At 38.1% G+C, this 23,754-nt stretch overlaps 1 protein-coding gene across 1 annotated transcript in view; it reads right to left on the reverse strand.

Moving 5' to 3' along the window:
• The window catches only part of LHX5 (LIM homeobox 5), a 45,959-nt gene that overhangs the window by 14,215 nt on the left and 7,990 nt on the right, over positions 1-23,754 (reverse strand). The window contains exon 3 of the mRNA XM_077280875.1: positions 7,566-7,843. Within this exon, the coding sequence (XP_077136990.1) occupies positions 7,566-7,843 (278 nt within the window). The remainder of the gene's footprint in view (positions 1-7,565; positions 7,844-23,754) is intronic.

Raw genomic sequence — 23,754 nt, forward strand, 5'->3', positions numbered from 1 at the left:
TCTAGAAGCTTCTACAACTGTTCCAAGAATCTAAAAGGGCTTTCAAAAAATTGGGATTGTTGTCCGAATGACCCCATTCTGATAAATGGAACTGATTTTAAGTTTTAGATATCTCTGAAACAAAGCTACATCATGTGAATTAAACATAACAAGGAAAGGAAATATTTATTGTATGTGGTCCTGTGGTAGGAATTTTCCTCAAAGCACAATATACAAGCCCTACCAAGATGGAGAGAAATTATCACATAAAACAAAATTAGCCCCAGCCCAATAAAAGTACTCAGGCACTTCCCATCTGATCTGATGAGATGGGGAATTTTCATTAACATAGCTTGTACTGGAGATGAGCGACGGTTATGCACTATAATTACACAATTAATGTTTAATGAGTCTTCAGCTGTCCTATTTTTACATACAAGTAGTGAAATTTCTTACTGATTACCCCCCCCCCAAAAAAAAAGTCCGATAAAGTAGTCTTTACTATTTAACCTCCATGAAGTTCTGAAAAGAGGTCTTTGCCCGTTAGTTGTTCAAAGAAGAACCACAAAATTGTGATAAATCATGGGAAAAATGTATATTTTCTGGAACAGGTAATTTATTTGCTATTGGTTTGTGAAAAATAGAAACATTTCACGAGCTACGGCAAACAACAGAAATTTGGTAAAAAGAAGGTACTGTGCTTCATGAGAAGAACCCTTAGAAGGAATGAATATGGATGTTGCATCTATTTTTCAAGGATGTGAATGAGCAGAAGTAATTTAAAATAAAGAGTGTATGTGCATAAGCTATTAACACATAAAAATCTTTACATCTAACTATGTTAAAAACTTCTATTAATATAACATTTAACAAAAAATGTGCCACTTTGTGTCTAGTAAAAAAAAGACTGCCAGACAGATTGTCAGATACTGAGAGAGTTCAGCATCTTTGCCGAGAGTGCTAAAAGAAAGTGACATCCACTTAACGCTATGTGTGTTCCCTGTGAAAGGGAACGGCAGTACAATTTTGACCATATATTGGGTAAGTAGTAACTATTTTTGAACTATCTGCCTCCAGCATGGGGACACAATGGTTAGCAATGCTGTCTTGCGTTGCTGGGATCTCCTCATTTATTCAGAATCAGGCACCATCTGCATTCAGGTTGAATGAATGACCCTATATTTGCATGGGTCTCTTCTAGACACTCTGGTTACCTCCCACAATCTAAAAACCACAGTTCCAGGTTAATTGGCTTCCTATGAAATTGACCCCTATGTGTTTTTTTGCCTGTGCCATGAAAATTAGATAGTAAGCTCCATTGGGACAGGGACCTGAGATGAAAGCATAAATCCTATCTGTGCAGCGCTGCTCGCCATGTTTGGGCTATGCTAACAAAGATTAGTAATTGCCGCATAGCCGCTTATATTTACATACAGAGCTAGCGTTATAGCGTACACATGTCACAAAAACAGGTTGCTATGTTTTTTAATGTTCGGGAAATGTATTTAACATAAACTAGATAATCTACACAATATAAAAGTGAATGGAAACCAAACACAAAAAATAATATTCAAGTAATGAATTATGGGCACAACATGATCTAGTGTCACGAGCTTCTGGATGAGCCCAAAAAACCTAATCCAGTAATAAAACGTGTTATGTTACAGTATAAATACTCTATAAGATGAAGAGAAGAGTAAAACATTGATCTTCTGATCGTCTTTACTTAAGGACTTGTGGAAAACACTGAAATTTCACAACATGTCATTGTAGAGGACAAGGTAATTACAAACTTAGTGTAGTGAAACGGTGATGGCATTTTAAAACCACAGGTCTACAGCTCATCCCTTAAGTTTGGTTCTGTCATGGCGTCCCACCCCTAAGATGAGGGATTACTGAGAACTTTGGAGGAATTCTTACTGGGATAAGCCGCAAGAGAAGGAACATGAAAACCATCAAACATGAAAACCACTTTATCAAAAGCATCATATCCTGTACAAGCCCCTCTAAAGGGCTTATAGGATACGGATTACAACTCTTTCAGGGCGATGAATGGGGACCCCCGTCTGAGAGACAAGGGAAGGACCTTACTCTTTTGCCGGCGAAATGAGGATTAAAAAACACCAATCTTTTTTACAAACTAAATAATAGGCAGGGACTTGGAAAAAAAAAGTATTGAACTTTGAAAAAAAAATAGCTACAGAAATATACAAAGACCCACATAAAAATGTAACTAAGAAAGAACAAGACTGAGCTCTGCCATTTCATCCAGATGTACACCTGAGTTCAGGAACCCGACAAGATAAAACATTACGATTGTAGCATTTGTTTTGTTCAGATTATTAATATTCTTTTTATTGTTTAGACATTTCTTTATATATACCCTTAAATAAAGATTTTGAAATTGATTTATCACTTTATTAGTATTTGAGGCTGTGTTCACACTAGCATTTTTGTTTTTGCATTTTAGATTTATTTATTTTTTATTTGACTGCTGATTGCACAAAAACTTCATAAAATAATACAAATTTTTGATAAGCAGTTTATAAATGTTGTCTCAGGTTTATAGATTTTGATAGAACACTGGGAAATCTTATGTAGTCAATATTTTTTGAGAATTTTTAACGAATTTCTTTAGATATTGAAAAATATAGTTAATATATCAACTGAAAAAAGCCAAGTCTAATATCCTACTGAATGTGCCTAAAGTATAAATTAACATATTTTTTTCTCTACAATTCTTAAAAAGAAACATAAATTAGCAGAAATTATTTATCAGCAAATATCTTTGTTAATTTCATGATGATAAATCTGTGCTTCATATATTTTCTACATAGTTCATTGTTCAAACACATAACATTAAAGCTATGCTTTAATTACCGTAAAGGATATTTAATTAATAATGACATGAACACGCATACTGCGCAGGCAAATACATGACAATGTCCTATGGATTTTACCTTGAATATTTTCAAAAAGATAAGAAATAGGGAAAAAATGTCATCTGAATGGCTTACAGTCCTCCTGAACATATTTTAATCACTAGTTCTGGGTAATAATTTAACACTGGTCAGGTTCTCTGATTTCTTTATTAAAGGAGTTAAATTATAATTCAAAGTTCCCAGCTACCAGATAGGTTTAGAGACTAAATAACTTACATATAACATAAACATATACCAAAATTAGCTTTTTGTTTAATAACTCCCTTTCTCTACTGTATTTTATCTTCCATAATTCAGAATGATTGAAAAATTATTAATAGAAAAGACATATCATTAGCGATTTTATGAAATCACTTTTCACTTCTTGTCTTATGGTATACGTTGGTGCTGTTTGCGCCAAATTCATCAACATAGTGCATGCCGTTCATGAATTTTGAGCAAAATTAAAAAAAAAAACTTTTGTGTGACTTTTTAGTGCAAAAAATGTCACAAAAATTGTACTAAAGTTTAATGTGCCCATAAAATTACTTTAAGGGGACTGGAGTATATTTGTGCCAAATTTTGCAACTTTTAGAAAAGTCACAAACTTGCCCATAGTGGGAAAAAAAGCAGATGAACACATAAAAAAGTGACTTTAAAAAAAGGTGCAAATAGAAAGATGAATATAGCACAAACAAAAAAAGGTGCAAAACACTAAAAACTCATAAAAAAACAGGCACAAATGCAGTAATGAATCGGGCCCTTCATTTTTATATGAAACGTAGATATGTATAATTATCTTTTTCTTGGAGATGGGATAGGCCATAGTTCAACATTACCTTGAGGCAATTAATTTTTTAAGGCTTACAAAAGCATGTGGTATATTTATTAAGGAAAATTCATTACCAGTGGGAATATTAGCAGCATATCGCATTGCCTCTGTGTGATGTCGCCAATAATAAAGCAGCGGTGTGCCATGAATGGGCACTACGACGGACTCATTACCACTTATTATGACCGTTAATGGCCAATCATTGTAGGAGGGACTATTATTTTCCTCCATTGTGACATGAAATCATTATAGAGTGTTCTTGGTTCAGCTGAAAAAATAAAAATAACACAGTACAGGATGCACTTTAACCTCTTAAGGACCCAGGAATTGTTCATTTTTGCACTTCCATTCTTTCCACCTCCTTTACCAAGAGCCATAACTTTTTATTTTTATTTTTCCATCAACATAGACGTGTGAGCGCTTGTTTTTTGGTGGGCTGAGGTGTAGCTTGAATGATGACATTAATTTTATCATATCAGTTACTGAAAAATGAGAAATACAATTCCAAGTGAAATTGTAAACAACAACAAAAAAAAAGCAATTCCGCCATTGTTTGGGGATTTTTGTTTTCAACGTATTCATTCTTCGGAGAGGATTCTAAGGGTCAATATGATAATAGTTATACTAAACTTCAATATTTTATGTTATTTTAATGATGAAAAAAGCTGAAATTTGTAAAGAAAATAATTTTGTGTCTTCATTTTGCGAGACCGGTAACTTTACTTTTTTTCCCTACGGAACTGTATGAAGGCTTGTTTTTTATGCGCTGATCTGTAGCTTTTATTGACACCATTTTGGAATAGATATATTTTGATATTATATTTTTGGGGAGGAAGTGAGGTAACTGCAAATACTACGATTTTGGAGTTTCACATTTTTTTTTAATTTTCTGAATTTAATAACCTTATATTTTGTTACACTGGACTTTTTAGAACACGGAGGTGCCAAATAGGTTTATTTTTTTTAATTTCATAATTTTTAATGGGGACGATAGTGTTATTCAGATTTTTATATTTTTTATATTTCGGAAAACATTTTTTTTTTTCATTTTTACTATATTTTTTAGTCCACGTGTTGGACTTCAACCTATATTTGTTCGATCCTTATACTATATATTCCAAAACCACAGTATTGCAGTATATAGTAAAATCGCGGTTCTCCTATGGATCTCAGCCTGTGGCTTCACTGTGAGCTTTACTGGAGGATCAAAATGGCGGGTTAAACTGGAGTGATCGGAAAAAGCTCTGGTCATTGTAGTTAAATGCAAAAATCAGCTGTGCAACACAGCACCTGCTTGATATCAAGCGGTTTCAGCTCCTGAGACTGTTTCATACATTCATTATCGACCTATAATGAAAATGTACCTCATAGGTCATTAAGGTGCTAAGTTAGTGTTTGTAATGTCCTAAAGGGCAACAAATTGCTTATCTCTGGTGTAAGAAATCTAATGAACCCCTCAAAGGTCATTTTCATAATGGTGTAAAAAGAACATGTGACATGGGCCCATTATGGCACAATCCTTCTCACTTGGCCTAAACACTAAGTTAAAAAATGTCCCAAAGGTAGATAGAATCAATGTTAATTTGTAATGGAGCTCTTCCTTTGGTTTGTTTCTTCTCAATGTAGTTTTGCCCCAGGGCAACTGATGTTACACAATGGCAATGTCTTCAGTGGCTCATCTGTGCAAATCTTTGGTAACTGCCCATGGCCTACAGAAATTGGGACCCATCTGTATAACAATACACATTAAACATTAATGCGTAATTGTCATTTCAGGTAACTTTTCAAAATAAGCTGTCATTTGTGCTTACACAAGGAATCACTTAGCTTCTGGACATTATATTACTTGTATCCTTCTTATTGCACCAGCTTTCGCCTCTGCGGGCTCTATAATTTTTAGTCCTCTCTGAGCTACTGGGAGGAAACAAGGTTCTATGATGTCTCCCATACACAGTACACAAAAGGAGAGGGTTTCCTGCTCTTATGTCTCTGTGCAACACATGATCTAAAGCAGCAACAGCTGCATGTAAGAAGTTATACAGCTGTACTGAGCAGTATGGCTGCGAATCCAGCTCTATACTGATGTATAATATTTGCTTGAAGCTGCAGCACAAGTCTTATGGGTCACACTGTGCTGAGTGTTCCTCACTTCTCCTCATTCCTCCCCTCTCCATAGACTATATCAGGAGGTGAAACCTGGCACCTCATTGGTCTTGCTCTAATTGATTTTGGCTTTTTTTTTTTTAGAGTGGATGGTGAGTTCTGGAGGTGTGAGGAGGGGAAGAAGTGGCTCTTAAGAGGAGAAATTAGCAGATTTCTTTGATAAGATATACCATATATTTTCTTATATTCGCCTGAACATTGATAATGCAAAGTTTGTTGAAACTAGAGCCCTTTTTAATATGAAAAGCAGTTATTTTTTTCATAACCTCATCCTTTACATATGAGTGTCAAATAAAATGCTATGATAATTACACATATTACAAATGGAACAACCACTACACATAAGTGTAGAAAGGTTCTTTTTGAGACGATTAATTCTTTGTATAGTCCAAGCTCCCCCTAGTGGAGGAAGCGGGCAGACAGAATTTTATCATTTAACTCAATGTGCACACAGGGGATTTGTAGCTCTGTATAAAAAAATTGAGCTACCATGTAAAAATACATTGCTAAAATAGACAGCACTGAAGGTTAGACCTAGAAAAAACATGACAATAAGTTGATATTCACTTTTAAGTGAATCTGTCACCAGGTTTTTGCCACCTAATCTCAGAGTCGAATTGTATTACCAAAGACCCTGAATTCAGTAATGTGTCACTGGACTGCTTGCTGCAGTCTTGACTAAATGGAGATTATCACGAAAGAACTAGTAAACTTGACGCCATGTAGTCCAATATATTAATTAGCTTTGTATAACCCATCACTGATTGGCAGCTTTCTGCCTATGCACAGTGTACACAGAAAAATGCCAATCAGTGGTGTGGGTAGGGTTATACAGAGCTCAGCATTCAGAGAACTGCTAGATCTGCTGCAGATATTACAGTGATTTTTATCAAAACTGCAGAAAGCAGCTCAGTAAATAGTACATTGCTGTAATCAGGGACTTTGCCCCTACATCATTCTGCTCTCAGATTATTTAACAAAAATAGATTTAAAAGGGGAGTCGCATCTCCAAGATCCAATCCCATTATGTAGTAGATGTAGTAATAATAATTTTATAATAGCTCCAATTAGAAATGTAGTTTAGTTCTTCTGATTCGCTATGTCGCTTACCCCACGTGCAGAGCATTGTAGTAGCGTAGGTGTCCATGATTACAACTACTCATATAGTGACAGTTAACTGTTCATGGTCGTAACCATGGATACCTAAGCTACTGCAATGCCTTGCACATGGGTAAGACATAGCGAATCAGAAGAACTATACTACATTTCTAATTGGAGGTACCTTCTATTATTATTATTGTTACACCTACTACATATTGGAATAGGATCTTAGTGATGGAACTCCCCTTTAGGCATCATTCATTATTGATTCATTGTAGATAAGGCCAAAACATACTAACTGTTTAACTACCAAATCAAACAAATGTTTTTGTAAATTGTTAGCAATTATCAATGAAATAAACATAAGGTGGAGCGTTCTTTTTATCCCGTTATATCAGCTTTTTATCCAATGCATCTAAAGTAATAGACATCACTTTCTGCTTGAAAGAATTTTCATGCATTCTCCCAAACTCCAAGAACAAATACAGTAACAGAAGTATTAATAATAATATTGCACCATAAACATATAGATTCTAAAGGAAATAATATCTTCCGGAACTGTCGTTTACCTGAATCACTCGCATGTTGAGTCCTGTTTCCTGTGCTAACTGTTCTCGAATGTGTCTTGTTGGTTTTGGAGTGGCTGCAAATGCTGCCTTGAGGGTCTCTAGTTGCTTTGCTTTAATGGTGGTCCTAGGTCCTCTTCTTTTGGTGCCAGAGTTCTGCTCCTCATTCTCATTGTTGGCAGTCTCTTTATCAGAAGAGGTGGAATGATCTGTCTCTTTACTTTCATCCTGTATAGGGTCTTGAAGATCTGGAGATAAACTTCTGTCTGTACAAGAGGACACTAAGAAACACAGAACATAGTGTTATACAACCTGTATGTTTAGAAGACAACTAGAATATTCGATCTATCTATATGGATTCAGGCACAGAGTTTCAATCTTTTAGCTAGTAAAACAAATATAATCCAGCAATGGTAAAGCTTCTGAGTAAAACTCTGCCGTTATTCATAATGCCTAAAAAAGTCCATCCAAACACGATTCCCTGCCTTGGCCTTGGTGCATGAACCTTATACTGGTGAAGCTGTACTCCGCACACCTCCCGTTGCTGGATTATAACTTTATTACACTTGTTGACTTTACGTATACTGGGGCTATGCTGCAAGGGTGGATTCTTTTGGAAGACGTAGCAAGGGTCTATCAAGTAAAATTGGGTTTTGAACATACTTCTTAAACACATACAAGCCTAAAACTCTTAACATTGGTTTTTCAATGTTTTCTACATTGAAGTCAGTGGTGTAAAATGGTGCTTAGACCGTACAGTAGCATCAGTTGTTTGATCCTTTATCAACGTTATCATCATGAAAATGATGCGCCGTCTATGGGTAGCATGGTCTAGACCAGGGCAAAACATTGGTATAACTTGTGTTTTATTTATTGAAATCATTGTTCATTCTTTGCTCAAAAGTCCAGTGGCAGTTTTATAAGTAGCTGACAACCTTATCTGAAGGAGTATGGAGAAATAGTAAAATGTTGTCCAAATCCATCAATAATGATGGGTTCGGCCAACAATCTAATGTGTAAGTGTTGGGGTGATCTCTTAAGGTGAGACCTTTTGTGATTGCCTGTTCCTGACCAAAATATGAGCCAAGTGCATGCTTAAAAGAGAGACACCGGACACAGAGTCGGATATATGCTCCTTCCTCGGCAAAGGCTGGCAAACAACTGAACATTATTCTTACAAAAAAGAATCTTGTAACAGGCAGGAAGTTGGTGCTGTACAACTTCTGAATAGTTCATGGTGTCAGCATATGATAGGTCCTTGCCAACTCCACTCATATTTGGTATTCAATCCAATGTCCAGTATCTGCTTCACATTCCAAAAATTCTTCCAGGGTGTTGTTCCAGGATATAGTCGCCATCTTTGTCACATCATATTTGAGCTGGCTTATGTAAGGTTTAATAATTGATTTCATTAGCCATTCTCTCCTTCACATAAAGAGTGATTGTTGGAGATGTCGATTGGGCATTTCCAATTTCAGACTTTTGATATTTTTGTTCTCAGGGAGATGTCTAGAAATGGTTTTCTCATAAGAAGCACAGGAGCGATTGGACAAGCGAGCACTCTTGCGTATGAGAGAGCTGGCCGAGATGGCCAAACGATTGGTCAAAGACTTTATCGGCCAACAGCCATCTAAAGTGATTTCAATTAATTAAGTTCTAGTTATACCAAAATCTTTGCCTAGATACCTTTATATCAATCTGGGCAGCTCCTCCTGCTCTATAACATGCTGCTCACAGATCAGACTGTTTAACATAACAGGTTCCCTTCAAACATTTAGAAATGTACACATATTTATACCAGGTGCTTCCGAGAACATTTAGGCTGAACCAGTGTTCACACACACATAGCATATGAAGTCACAAGGAAAAGGTTCACTGCTACACTGGTTCCATGGCTGTTTTTGAGCACACAGTCTATGATGACTCTAACAGATGTTAAAGTATCTTGCAAGTTTTATTTTATATCATATATACACAAATAGGATGGAAGATGCTAGGTCACGTTGGGTTGACGTGAACTCATACATAGTAAATATATACAAGAATCATTTCAATCTCAAGACAAAATGCACATTGAAAGTAAAGTGGTTTTAGGTTAATTTTCAATGAATACATTATAATTAATTCACTGTGTTATTTAACATATCAAAAGGTCACTAAATGCAAATAATCTTAGCATGTTCACATACCTAGTGCTTCCTTAAGAATGGACTCTGATACAATGAAACATCTCCTATTTTCATGCATAGTCCCATGCTAGAATTCATCCATGTGAATGGTGTCCTCATAAGCATGTCAAAGGGATACTCAAGAAACACAACACAAGTGGATTTCTTTTCAGAAATGTTGTGTTGTATACTTAAACATATAATTAGCAGTATTGTGTTCATTGTTAAAAATACAATATGGTTTCATAGCCATGCATTTCTCTGAAAGTCCCACAATCTGCCATTTACAAGGCATATTATGCTCATTTTTCCAAATAGGAACTCATATGAAATATAAAGGCAACATTGTGACCGAGAAAGGACAGGTTCCAGGTATATTCAAACTGTTGGGTGACAGAGTTGGCCCCTCTTCGCTTTCACTTTTCCATCTTGAATTCCAAGACCATAGCTTTTTTATTTTTTAGTTGATGGAGTTGTACAAGGTCATTTTTTGTTGTATAGTTTGTAGTTTTCATCATTACCATTTTAAGGTCCATGCAACTTTCTGATCTTTTTTATTCCAATTTTTTAGTAAGCAAATTGATCAAAAACAGCAATTCTGCCATTTTTTAACACCATTTCAGTATTCACCAAATGGAAGAAATGTTATGGATGGATCACTATGCATCCAGACATACCATATATGTTTTTTTTTATTTTTAGATCTAGAAAAGAGGTGATTTGAACTTTTAGATTTTTTTTCTAAAAATGTATCATTAAAAAAAAAAGGTTTAGACCCCAGAGAAGACTTAAACTTTTGATCTGTTGAACAATACAGTAATATTTGTAATATTTGAGTGTATTGTACATTTAAGGATACAGTCCCACAATACGCTTTTGGTTAGTTGTTTGATGTTGTAGGTAAATTAGGTTACTTGCATTCTTTTTCATTACATCAGTATGTCTTTGGAGCGTGGGAAAAAACTGGAGTACCTGGAGGAAACCCAGGTCCTTAGTGGGAATTGAACCCAGGACCCCAGTGCTTGCAAGGCTGCAGTGTTTATTATCGCGTTTTTGAGGCTGTCGTTTTTGTACTGTATCTTGTTGGTGTGTCAAAAACTCACCAAAAACTTATCATGCAAACTTAACCTAATGGTTTCCTAAGAGGCTCAAGCCACACGCTGGGCTTATAGGTGAACAAAACTGTCTTCTCCCACACTTAGTGGCCTGACACACATGTATGTTTGATAAAGGTCTTTACTGACCGAAGCGTCACGTATGATACACAATATCTATAAGGATCACGAGTAACAAAATTCTCATTTTGTTCACTATACTCACTTCAGAGTGCCAGATTCTTCAAAAGGTACCGTCACACTCAGCAACTTTGCAAAGAGAACGACAACAATCCGTGACGTTGCAGCGTCCTGGATAGCGATCTCGTTGTGTTTGACACGCAGCAGTGATCTGGATCCCGCTGTGCCATCACTGGTCGGAGCTAGAAGTCCAGAACTTTATTTCGTCACCAGGTCGGCGTGTATCGTCGTGTTTGACATCAAAAGCAACGACGCTAACAATGGATGTAATGGAGCTAACAACCAGTGAGAACGAGAAGTGAGTCGCCGTTACGTCACTGGATCGCTCCTGCATCGTTCTGGAGCTGCTGTGTTTGACGTCTCTACAGCGACCTAAACAGTGACGCTCCAGCGATCTAGTTTAAGTCGGCTCGTTGTCTATATCGCCGCAGCGTCGCTGAGTGTGACGGTACCTTTAGAACCTCTGCAAAAATGGCAGACATGGGTCTTTAGTAGTATTTGCGGTCTTGTGAGGAGGGAAAAAAAAACGTTTGAAGGGGCAACTCCCCCAATTTCCAACCTTATAATTGCAGTCACTCGACAGCTGTCATGATTGACTAAAACTAGGTCTGATCACAATCACAGCAGTTAGGCTCGAGTGCCAGCTGTACAAGAAAGCTGGCCCCTGCTCTGTATGAAGTGGGTTTAACTGCTGAGGCCCTCCATAGATGTAGTGTGCACAGGGCCGAGTGTGACCCCGAGGCCTTGACATATACTTGGCCTGCCAAGAGCTGGCGCCAGCCGCAACCTAGAATATATGAGATGTGTGCATTCCTCACAGCTCATGCCTTTATTTCTCCACTCACACTTTTCATATTGGGCTGAGACTAATAGTATAATCAGCCATTTTTATGGATTGTGACACTCCTCTTCCCCATCCCCCCAAGATTATAATCTCAAATGGACAAGATCCTGTCTGCTTTTAGCTTTTACCATAGTAGTAGCTATATAGTGTGGGGAAATAAGTATTTGATCCCTTGCTAATTTTGTAAGTTTGCCCACTGACAAAGACATGAACAGTCTATAATTTTAAAGGTAGGTTAATTTTAACATTGAGTGATAGAATATCAAAAATAAAATCCAGAGAATCACATTGTATAAATTATATAAGTTTATTTTCATTTTGCAGTGAGAAATAAGTATTTGATCGACTACTAACCATTAAGAGTTCTGGCTCCTAGAGACCAGTTAGACGCTCCTAATCAACTCAGTACCTCCATTAAAGACAGTTGTCTTACATAGTCACCTTTATAAAACATTCTTGTCCACAGACTCAATTAATCAGGCAGACTGTAACCTCTACAAAACGGGCAAGACCAAAGAGCTTTATAAGGATGTCAGGAACAAGATCATAGACCTGCAGAAAGCTGGAATGGGCTACAAAACCATAAGTAAGATGCTGGGTGAGAAGGAGACATCTGTTGGTGCAATAGTAAGAAAATGGAAGAAATACAAAATGACTGTCAATCGACATCGATCTGGGGCACCATGCAAAATCTCACATCGTATCCTTGATCATGAGGAAGGTGAGAGATCAGCCTAAAACAACACGAGGGAACTTGTTAATGATCTCAAAGCAGTCACCAAGAAAACCATTGGTAACATATTACGCCGTAAAGGTTTAAAAATCCTGCAGTGCCCGCAAGGTCCTCCTGCTCAAGAAGGCACATGTGCAGGCCCATCTGAAGTTTGCTAATTAACTTAATTAATTGGAAGAAGGTGCTGTATTCAGATGAGACAAAAATTGAGATCTTTGGCATTAACTCAACTCACCTTGTTTTGGAGAAAGAGAAATGCTGCCTATGACCCAAAGAAGACTATCCCCACTGTCAAGCATGGAGATGGAAACATTATGTTTTGGGGATGTTTCTCTGCTAAGGGCACAGGACAACTTCACCGCATCAATGGGAGAATGGATGGAGCCATGTACCGTAAAATCCTGAGTGAGAACCACCTTACTTCAGCTAAGACATTAAAAATGGGTTGTGGCTGGGTCTTCCAACAAGACAATGATCCAAAACATACAGCCAAGGCAACAAAGGAATGACTCAAAAAGAAGCACATTAAGGTCATGGAGTGGCCTAGCCGGTCTCCAAATCCCATAGAAAAACTTATGGAGGGAGTTAAAGCGCCGAATTGCCAAGCAACAGCCCCCAAATTTTAATGTTTTAGAGATGATCTGCAAATAGGAGTGGACCAAAATTCCTCCTGACATGTGCGCAAACCCCATCATCAACTACAAAAAACGCCTGACTGCTGTGCTTGCCAACAAGGGTTTCGCCACCAAGTATTAAGTCTTGTTTGCCAGGGGGATCAAATACTTATTTCTCACTGCAAAATGCAAATAAATTTATATAATTTATACAATGTGATTTTCTAGATTTTATTTTTGATATGAACCTACCCTTAAAATTATAGACTGTTTATGTCTTTGTCAGTGGGAAAATGTACAAAATCAGCAAGGGATCAAATACTTATTTCCCCCATTGTATGTGTTGTCATGTTTGCTTACTGCTTCCCCATGCTATGTTGGCGCTATAGATATGAAGGAAATTTATAAACCCTACCGATTTTATAAACATTATTGTACATGGAAGGCAAAAGAGACTTTGCTGGAAGAAGAGCCAGACCTGGTAATGTGCACCTGCCCTGTCAATAGTGAGAGATGGCAGCGGATATCCAGCGTACATAACCAATTACACCTTGTCTTCATGCCAGAGTATAGAATGTCAATGATTTGCAAGATGCTGGTGTGAAGGAAGCAGAATAAGGCCGGGTTCACATGAGAAAATTAAAAACTGTATGTTTTTAATCTAGAAAAAAGAAAGGATGCTTTTCATCTGTATTATCATTCATATCATATGCCATCCGTGTGACCTCTATATATATTTTACAACCGTATGGCATCCATTTTTAAACAACAACCCACTCCTGGTTTTGGCTTACAAATACTGATGTAAAATACTGAATGTGTGAACATGGCCTGAGGCTGAGTATGGTTGGGACTGTATGTTGGGATTGTATGGCTGTATATGTATTCTGAAACCCCTACGTTTAATGTAAACTTCATATTTTTAGAACTGTAGCACAAATTCATCTGCCTATGTATATTTATCACAGAAATACCCAAGTTAGAAAAGACAATTCTATTTTACAATAAAAAAGATTTTACACTTTTCTTTCTTTTTAATCAATTAGCTAAAGAAATTTTTTGTAATCCAAATGCAAGCCGATTACCGAAGTCATTAGTACACTCTATAAGTGATGTGCCAAATTATGTCCTATAGATAATAGGGGATACAAGAAAAGGCTGGGCGCAGCTTCTGGTTGGAGAAGTGATAACATGCCATCAGTGAGTGTTTGGTTTCTGGTTCCTGGATCAGGTTGTTATTATATGACACATAGATGCTGTAAATTTATTGTTCTTTACTGAACAAATGATAGACGCATATTTCTTTGCATCTGACACCCTCATTAAACAAAATGAAAGTTTGAGGATGCAACACAGAAAAAAACAGTGGAAGATAAGGGCTGTGCTCAAAGAGCCTCCATTTGGGTTCACATATATCAATTGCATCAGGGTCAGTTTTTTTGAGCCTCACCTAATCACAACTCATGATAAAACTGATGCAAATTTGCATCTGCTTTCATCAAGCTATCTATCTATCTATCTATCTATTATCTATCTATCTATCTATCTATCTATCTATCATCTATCTATCTATCTATCATCTATCTATCTATTATCTATCATCTATCTATTATCTATATATCATCTATCTATCTATCTATCTATCTATCTATCTATCTATCTGTCTATCATCTATCTATCTATCTATCTATTATCTATCTATCATCTATCTATTATCTATATATCATCTATCTGTCTATCATCTATCTATCTATCTATCTATCTATCTATCTATCTATCTATCTATCATCTATCTATCTATCTATCTATCTATCTATCTATCTATCTATCTATCATCTATCTATCTATCTATCTATCTATCTATCATCTATCTATCTATCTATCTATCTATCTATCTATCTATCTATCTACGGTATCTATCTATCATCTATCCATCTATTAATACCATATACTATCTATCTAGCTATCTTCTATCTGACTATTATCTATATACAGTGGGGCAAAAAAGTATTTCGTCAGTCAGCAATAGTGCAAGTTCCACCACTTAAAAAGATGAGAGGCGTCTGTAATTTACATCATAGGTAGACCTCAACTATGGGAGACAAACTGAGACAAAAAAATCCAGAAAATCACATTGTCTGTTTTTTTATCATTTTATTTGCATATTATGGTGGAAAATAAGTATTTGGTCAGAAACAAAATTTCATCTCAATACTTTGTAATACATCCTTTGTTGGCAATGACAGAGGTCAAACGTTTTCTGTAAGTCTTCACAAGGTTGCCACACACTGTTGTTGGTATGTTGGCCCATTCCTCCATGCAGATCTCCTCTAGAGCAGTGATGTTTTTGGCTTTTCGCTTGGCAACACGGACTTTCAACTCCCTCCAAAGGTTTTCTATAGGGTTGAGATCTGGAGACTGGCTAGGCCACTACAGGACCTTGAAATGCTTCTTACGAAGCCACTCCTTCGTTGCCCTGGCGGTGTGCTTTGGATCATTGTCATGTTGAAAGACCCAGCCACGTTTCATCTTCAATGCCCTTGCTGATGGAAGGAGGTTTGCACTCAAAATCTCACGATACATGGCCCCATTCATTCTTTCATGTACCCGGATCAGTCGTCCTGGCCCCTTTGCAGAGAAACAGCCCCAAAGCATGATGTTTCCACCACCATGCTTTACAGTAGGTATGGTGTTTGATGGATGCAACTCAGTATTCTTTTTCCTCCAAACACGACAAGTTGTGTTTCTACCAAACAGTTCCAGTTTGGTTTCATCAGACCATAGGACATTCTCCCAAAACTCCTCTGGATCATCCAAATGCTCTCTAGCAAACTTCAGACATGTACTGGCTTAAGCAGTGGGACACATCTGGCACTGCAGGATCTGAGTCCATGGTGGCGTAGTGTGTTACTTATGGTAGGCCTTGTTACATTGGTCCCAGCTCTCTGCAGTTCATTCACTAGGTCCCCCCGCGTGGTTCTGGGATTTTTGCTCACCGTTCTTGTGATCATTCTGACCCCACGGGGTGGGATTTTGCGTGGAGCCCCAGATCGAGGGAGATTATCAGTGGTCTTGAATGTCTTCCATTTTCTAATTATTGCTCCCACTGTTGATTTCTTCACTCCAAGCTGGTTGGCTATTGCAGATTCAGTCTTCCCAGCCTGGTGCAGGGCTACAATTTTGTTTCTGGTGTCCTTTGACAGCTCTTTGGTCTTCACCATAGTGGAGTTTGGAGTCAGACTGTTTGAGGGTGTGCACAGGTGTCTTTTTATACTGATAACAAGTTTAAACAGGTGCCATTACTACAGGTAATGAGTGGAGGAAAGAGGAGACTCTTAAAGAAGAAGTTACAGGTCTGTGAGAGCCAGAAATCTTTATTGTTTGTTTCTGACCAAATACTTATTTTCCACCATAATATGCAAATAAAATGATAAAAAAACAGACAATGTGATTTTCTGGATTTTTTTGTCTCAGTTTGTCTCCCATAGTTGAGGTCTACCTATGATGTAAATTACAGACGCCTCTCATCCTTTTAAGTGGTGGAACTTGCACTATTGCTGACTGACTAAATACTTTTTTGCCCCACTGTATGTATTCCTATTTTTGATCTCCTATCAGTATGATGCCTGCTGTGTTTCTAGATATTTAGAGAGATTAACTCTAATATCAATTAGGATATTACAAACATGCAAATAGTTAGAATGTTAAGTTATTATTACTAGTATCAATAATAATAATGGCAACAATCTTTGTGCAGCGTCATCATATAGTGGCATGTTTTTATTTTCATCAATGTTCCCACAGCTTTGATGTTTTTGTTTTACAGCAAGCGACAGTTAAAAAGGACCTGTCAGCTCTCAATTGACAACAGGGTGTGTCTCTACAGATTCTCCAGTCGGTGCTGGTAGTTGCAGATTGTGTAGGGACACACCCCTTTGACAAAACAAATAGTATGTCCTAGTTGTCAATATATTTCTCATTTTTAAGACCAGCACAATACATAATCCTAACTAGCATGTACAAGAATTATTACTTCACGGGAAACACAACTGTTTTTTTTTAACTGGCATGTCAGTAGTATAAGTAGCCTCAAAACAGAGACATATCCATCGCGTGAGCACACCAGGCAAGGAAAGCATAGATAGGAGCATTTTGTGGAGAACTCGTTCAAACTAATTGAAAAGCATTGCATAAAAAGATCTTCAAAATCATAATGTAATGTTGGTCAAATGCTGCAACACTGATTTACTCTCTAACATATGATGTTTACACTAGTATTGGAGATAAAATGTATAAATCATCACTCAAATCTTGCTTAAAGGGGTTTTCCACTTTCAGAAACGTGGACCCCAATACCTGAAATAAATACAGCAGCTCCTCACCCTCTCTGGGCCCAGCGACAGCATCCTGTGTTAGACCACCCAGACCGGAGCAGCAGTGAGGACTCTGAGGAGCCATTGCAGGACCCAGGGAGAGTGCGGATCTACTGTGTTTATTTAAGATACTTTACTGCATTTGGGATCCACTTTCCTGAAAGTGGAAAACCCCTCTAACTTTGATTTCAAACCTTGTACAACTATCAAAGTCTTTTGAAAACTATACCACTATAAAGTTGACAACTATTGGTGAAATGCCAAAACGTCAAAGGCCCTTCTGGAAATCTCCAACAATCACCTCACTATAATGGCTCACACTCATCAGCATAAATAAAATCGGTGCGATGTTGTTCCTGAAAAGTAAGACGAGTGTCATTCAAGTACAATGCGATTTTTCTCAACTAGCATCCATATGGCATCTGTATGAAATGGGTATGCGATCTGTATGCAATATGATTTTAACATCAGCTTTTATTGTAGCAATCTACGTCAGATGTTGATCTGAGTTGCAGTGCCTTCTCAATTAGAGACCATTATTACCAGCAGAGTAGGCAAAAAGTGCAAGTGCTCAAAACAACCGTGCTCTAGATAAAAAACTGGGACAATCTCACCAATATAGAACAGACAATAAAAAAACTTATAAATACAAAAGGGGGATTTTCGAGAGTTCTTTTTTAGTATTTTACCACTCCTTGTCGTGCCCCTGTATTACTCCTGCCCTGACAACGACAGTACCCTAGTGTGAACCTGTTATAAGTTACCCATAGGGACATGTAGCCTCCACTACGCATTTCTCCATCCATTCAGGGGGTTCATCAGGGGGTAGAAAAACTAGCTAAAAAGTTATAGTATTGTCTGTAACAGGTTCCCTGCAATGGCAAGTGAAACCTCATCAGAAGCTGATTGCGTCAGCACCCCTGTCAAGGAAAAAGAAGGAAATAGTTCTAGAACTATTTGGTGAGATTGCCCCAGTTTTTTATCTAGAGCACGGTTGTTTTGAGCACTTGCACTTTATGTATGTTTTGTTGTCTAATATGCATCATGGCATAGGGCCTTTTTAGAGTATTATTATTAAAGGTTATGTTTTAATTTTTTTGCCTACTCTGCTGGTAATATTAACATCAGCTTTTACATACTATAATTTTTTTATGTCATTTTTACCCCTTTCTGCCAGCTGACAGAATAGTACGCCAGCTGGCAGTATCCCCCCGCTTTGAGGTGGGCTCCAGCGGTGAGCCCACCTCAAAGCCACGACATGTCAGTTGTTTTCAACAGCTGACATGTGCCCGCAATGGGCGCGAGCGGAATCGTGATCTGCCTGCACCCATTAACTAGCTAAATGACGCGTTTAACAAGCACTGTCGGCCGCGCGGCCGGAAGTACGCGCACCGCTGACCCCCATCACGTGATTGGGGGTCTTCGGTGCATTGCCATCACAATCAGATGTCTCCTCGAGACCTCTATGGTTGTTGATGGCAGATTGCTGTGAGCGCCACCCTGTGGTCGGCACTCATAGCAAGCCTGTAATTCTGATGCATAGAGGTGATCTGAGCATCACTTCTATGTAGCAGAGGCGATCGAGTAGTGCATGCTTCTAGCCTCCCATGGAGGCTATTGAAGCATGCCAAAATTTTTAAAAAAAAGTGTTTAATATAAATATATATAAAAAAATAATACAAGTTCAAATCACCCCCCTTTCGCCTCAATCAAAATAAAACAATAAAAAATATAAAACCCACACATATTTGGTATCGCCGCGTTCAGAATCACCCGATCTATCAATTAAAAAAAAAAAGGATTAACCTGATCGCTAAACGGCCAAAATTACATTGTTTTGGTCGCCGCGACATTGCATTAAAATGCGATAATGACCTGGAGAATCATAATGGCAGGTCAGTTTTAGCATTTAGTGAACCTAGCAAAAAAAACAAACAAAAAACAAGTGTGGGATTGCACTTTTTTTGCAATTTCATTGCACTTGGAATTTTTTTTCCGTTTTCTGTTACACGACATGGTAAAACCAATGGTATCTTTCAAAAATACAACTCGTCCCGCAAAAAATAAGCCCTCACATGGCCATATTGATGGAAAAATAAAAAAATTATGGCTCTGGAAAGAAGGGGAGCAAAAAACAAAAACAAAAAAACGAAAAAAGCTCCGGGGGTGAATGGGTTAAAGCTAGTAAGTAATAAATGAATATTAAATACAGAGATAAATAATAGATACAGTAGATACATGATAGACAGATAGATAAATATGGGATAGATAGATAGATAGATAGATAGATAGATAGATAGATAGATAGATAGATAGATAGATAGATACATAGATAGATAGATAGATATGGGATAGATAGATATGGGATAGATAGATATGGGATAGATAGATAGATAGATAGATAGATAGATAGATAGATAGATAGATAACTAGATAGATAGATGTCATTGAGCTATGTAATCAGTGCTTTGTGTGTGTAGCTTACTGTACATGTATTTAGCTAATTAATACAAAAATTAACCCCTTCATGACCTTGGGATTTTCCATTTTTCCGTGTTCGTTTTTTGCTCCCCTCCTTCCCAGAGCCATAACTTTTTTGTTTTCTCCGTCAATATGGCCGTGTGAGGGCTTATTTTTTGCAGGACGAGTAGTACTTTGGAACGACACCATTGGTTTTAGCATGTCGTGTACTAGAAAACGGGAAAAAATTTCCAAGTGCGGTGAAATTGCAAAAATAGTGCAGTCCCAACACTTGTGTTTTGTTTGGATTTTTTGCTAGGTTAACTAAATGCTAAAACTGACCTGCCATTATGATTTTCCAGGTCTTTACGAGTTCATAGACACCTAACATGACTAGGTTCTTTTTTATCTAAGTGGTGAAAAAAAAAATCCAAACTTTGCTAAAAAAAAAAATTGTGCCATTTTCCGATACTTGTATAGCATCTCCATTTTTCATGATCTGGGGTCAATTGAGGGCTTATTTTTTGCGTGCCGAGCTGGCGTTTTTAATGATACCATTTTGGTGTGGATACGTTCTTTTGATCGCCCGTTATTGTATTTTAATGCAATGTTGTGGCGACCAAAAAAAACGTAATTCTGGCGTTTCTAATTTTTTTCTCGCTATGCTGTTTAGCGATCAGGTTAATGCTTTTTTTTATTGATAGATTGGGCGATTCTGAACGTGGCGATGCCAAATATGTGTAGGTTTGATTTTTTTTTTATTGATTTATTTGAATGGGGCGAAAGGGTGGTGATTTAACCTATTATATTTTTTTTCACATTTTTTTTTACTTTTTTTTTTACTTTTGCCATGCTTCAATAGCCTCCATGCGAGGCTAGAAGCTGGCACAACGCGATCGGCTCTGCTACATAGCAGCGATCATCAGATCGCTGCTATGCAGCAGAAATGCAGGTGTGCTATGAGTGCCGACCACAGGGTGGCGCTCACAGCTACCGGCGATCAGTAACCATAGAGGTCTCAAGGACCTCTATGGTTACTATTCAGAAGCATCGCTGACCCCCGGTCATGTGACGGGGGTCAGCGATGCGCTCATTTCCGGCCGCCCGGCTGGAAGCGCCGGTTAAATGCCGCTGTCTGCGTTTGACAGCGGCATTTAACTAGTTAATAGCGGCAGGTGAATCGCGATTTCACCCGCCGCTATTGCGGGCACATGTCAGCTGTTCAAAACAGCTGACATGTCCCGGCTTTGATGTGGGCTCACCGCCGCAGCCTGCATCAAAGCGCGGTATCTGACCTCGGACGTACTATCCCGTCCGAGGTTAGAAAGAGGTTACAGAAAAAATTGGTGTGGGGTCCCCCTCATTTTTCTTAACCTGCTGAGGGAAAGCAGACCGCTGGTGTTATTATTCTAGGACAGGGTGACTATCCATAAATCTTCAGAGCGTATTAATAACAGCTCACTGCTGTCTGCATAGCTTTTACTGGTTATTAAAAAGAGGGTACCTCCCCCCAAAAAATGACGTGGGGTCAACCCTAATTTTATGTCAGGTTTTCTAGCAGATAGGTGTGTAAAAATCGGACGGAACATGCATGATCCATTTTTTTTTCTCACAACCATTGACTTTCATTGAGAAAACCGAGTCTCGCCCGGTATACGCGACCACTCTCAGCATGCTGTTATTTTTTTCTCAGTCCGATCTGTGCTGAGAAAAAAATTGCATATGAGCAGGGAATCATAGACTAACAATAAGTTTATATCGGATTGCACTCGTCCGATTTAAGGGCAGATGAGTATGAGCCCTAAGTCACGACCATCCTAAGTAGACAATCACAGCTCCATATCAATAATATCACCATATGACTAAATGTTACCTGTAGACCATAAGGCCTGTGGATTTTTTTTGTGTATCCCTCCTTTCTAATTTTATAATCATAAATCCTTATAATCCTTATTTCATAATTCTAAATTCAGGCAGTATGAATCAGAGCCTGGCTGTGAGATTGCAGCCAGGTATATTTTACTCTGAAACACTATGATGTTTTAGAGAAAATATATTTTAAAGGGAACCTGTCAGTTGATACATGCTGCCCAAACCGTGGACAGCATGTATTAACCACTGGCTGTCGTATCCCAGCCATGTATGCTTGTCTGTGAAAGGCTAGAGGGTCTCAGAGAAATACATACCTTTAATGGCAGTTGGGGACCGAGCCGCGTGGTTGACTAGTCGTACAGGTGGGTTCTCTGGCGGTTTCTCCCTGCTCACTGACAGTGACTGATGAGCTTCAGCCTGCTTGTACATATAGGCAGAGGCTTGTCACTTACGGTCAGTGGGTGGGTGGAGAAGCTGCCGGGACGACTAGTCACCCACACAGCTCGGTCCCTAATAAAATTATGTTTTTCTCTGAAATTTCGCAGAAATTCACAGACAATCATATATGGCTGGGATAGGACAGCCAGTGGCTGATAGATGCTGTCCATGGATTGTGCAGCATGTATCATCTGACAGGTTCCCTTTAAAGATCAGGCAGTGGACCATAGCTGAAGACCAGACTAGTCCAGCTCCACCCTTGGCCGATTTTCAAGAGTGCTGCTGCAGGTGATTGACATGTCTCTCTTGTGTATATAGGGGAAGACCTGTCAATCACCTTTAGCAACGCTGGAAGGAGCCAGCCAAGGGCAGCACCAAACTAGTCCGGTATCTGGCTATGGTCCCCAGCCAGATCTTTAAAGTCTGTTGTCTCTGAAATGTCAGTGTGTTTCCGAGAAAAACATACCTGGCTACAATCACACAGGCAGGCTTTGATTCATGCTGACCCCAGTTTGAGCAGCATGAATCAGATGACAGGTTGCCTTGTCAGTCTTATCAGAAACACTTCTCAGTCTTATTGCATTTCTTTTCTGTGTGGTACTACAGTGCAGACATTTCTTTCAGATGTTTAGGTCAGTTACATCCATAATTATAGATTTGATTTGAAAAAAAAAATGAAACCCCTTAATTGTATATGCACCCAACGTCATTGGGGTGCAGGCGGAGCTACCAATATTTTCTAAGGGTGCTTTCAGATTGCGTTTTGCCATTTGTTCTTTGATCCCTCCGCGAAATGGGATTCAGACGTATGCGCCGATGGGGCAATAGACTATAATGGTACAGAGTGAACATGAGCTCTACTGGAAGCGGACATTCAGACATTGTCTACTACAGACTACGGCTGTATTTTTCCTAAAGCGGCGTCGGTGGTGGTTTTGCCATCATATTTTGTGGCAGCTCATCCGCCGGTGTATTTTCTTTGTACTTTCAACTGTATTGTCTTTTCATGGTTTCCAAACAATGAAGCGGTAAAAAGAAGCAATAAAAGACTAATCATGTGCACAACAATGTTGTTTTTACTTTGCTGTGCATTATATTCATTTTTTTGCTGTGGCGTTGCAGCCCTTTTTTCAGGCAGATTCCAGGTTGAATTCACCTAAAAAAAGACATTGTGTGCACATGCCCTTAAAATGGTTTTTGGAAATGTATTTTCAAAGCTATTAGACCTACGAAATTATCCATAAAAAAGGGACATTTGGAAAAACTGAATTAAACAAATCCATTCTAAACAAACATGTTTACAAATATATATGTTTTAAATTCAAAGAAAATAAAATTATATAGCTGTATCTGGTACAGTCTTAGGAAAAAAGGTGTCTTTAGATGTGCAACAAA

Source organism: Ranitomeya variabilis, chromosome 1, assembly GCF_051348905.1.
Source record: "Ranitomeya variabilis isolate aRanVar5 chromosome 1, aRanVar5.hap1, whole genome shotgun sequence".
Classification (NCBI taxonomy): Eukaryota; Metazoa; Chordata; class Amphibia; order Anura; family Dendrobatidae; genus Ranitomeya; species Ranitomeya variabilis.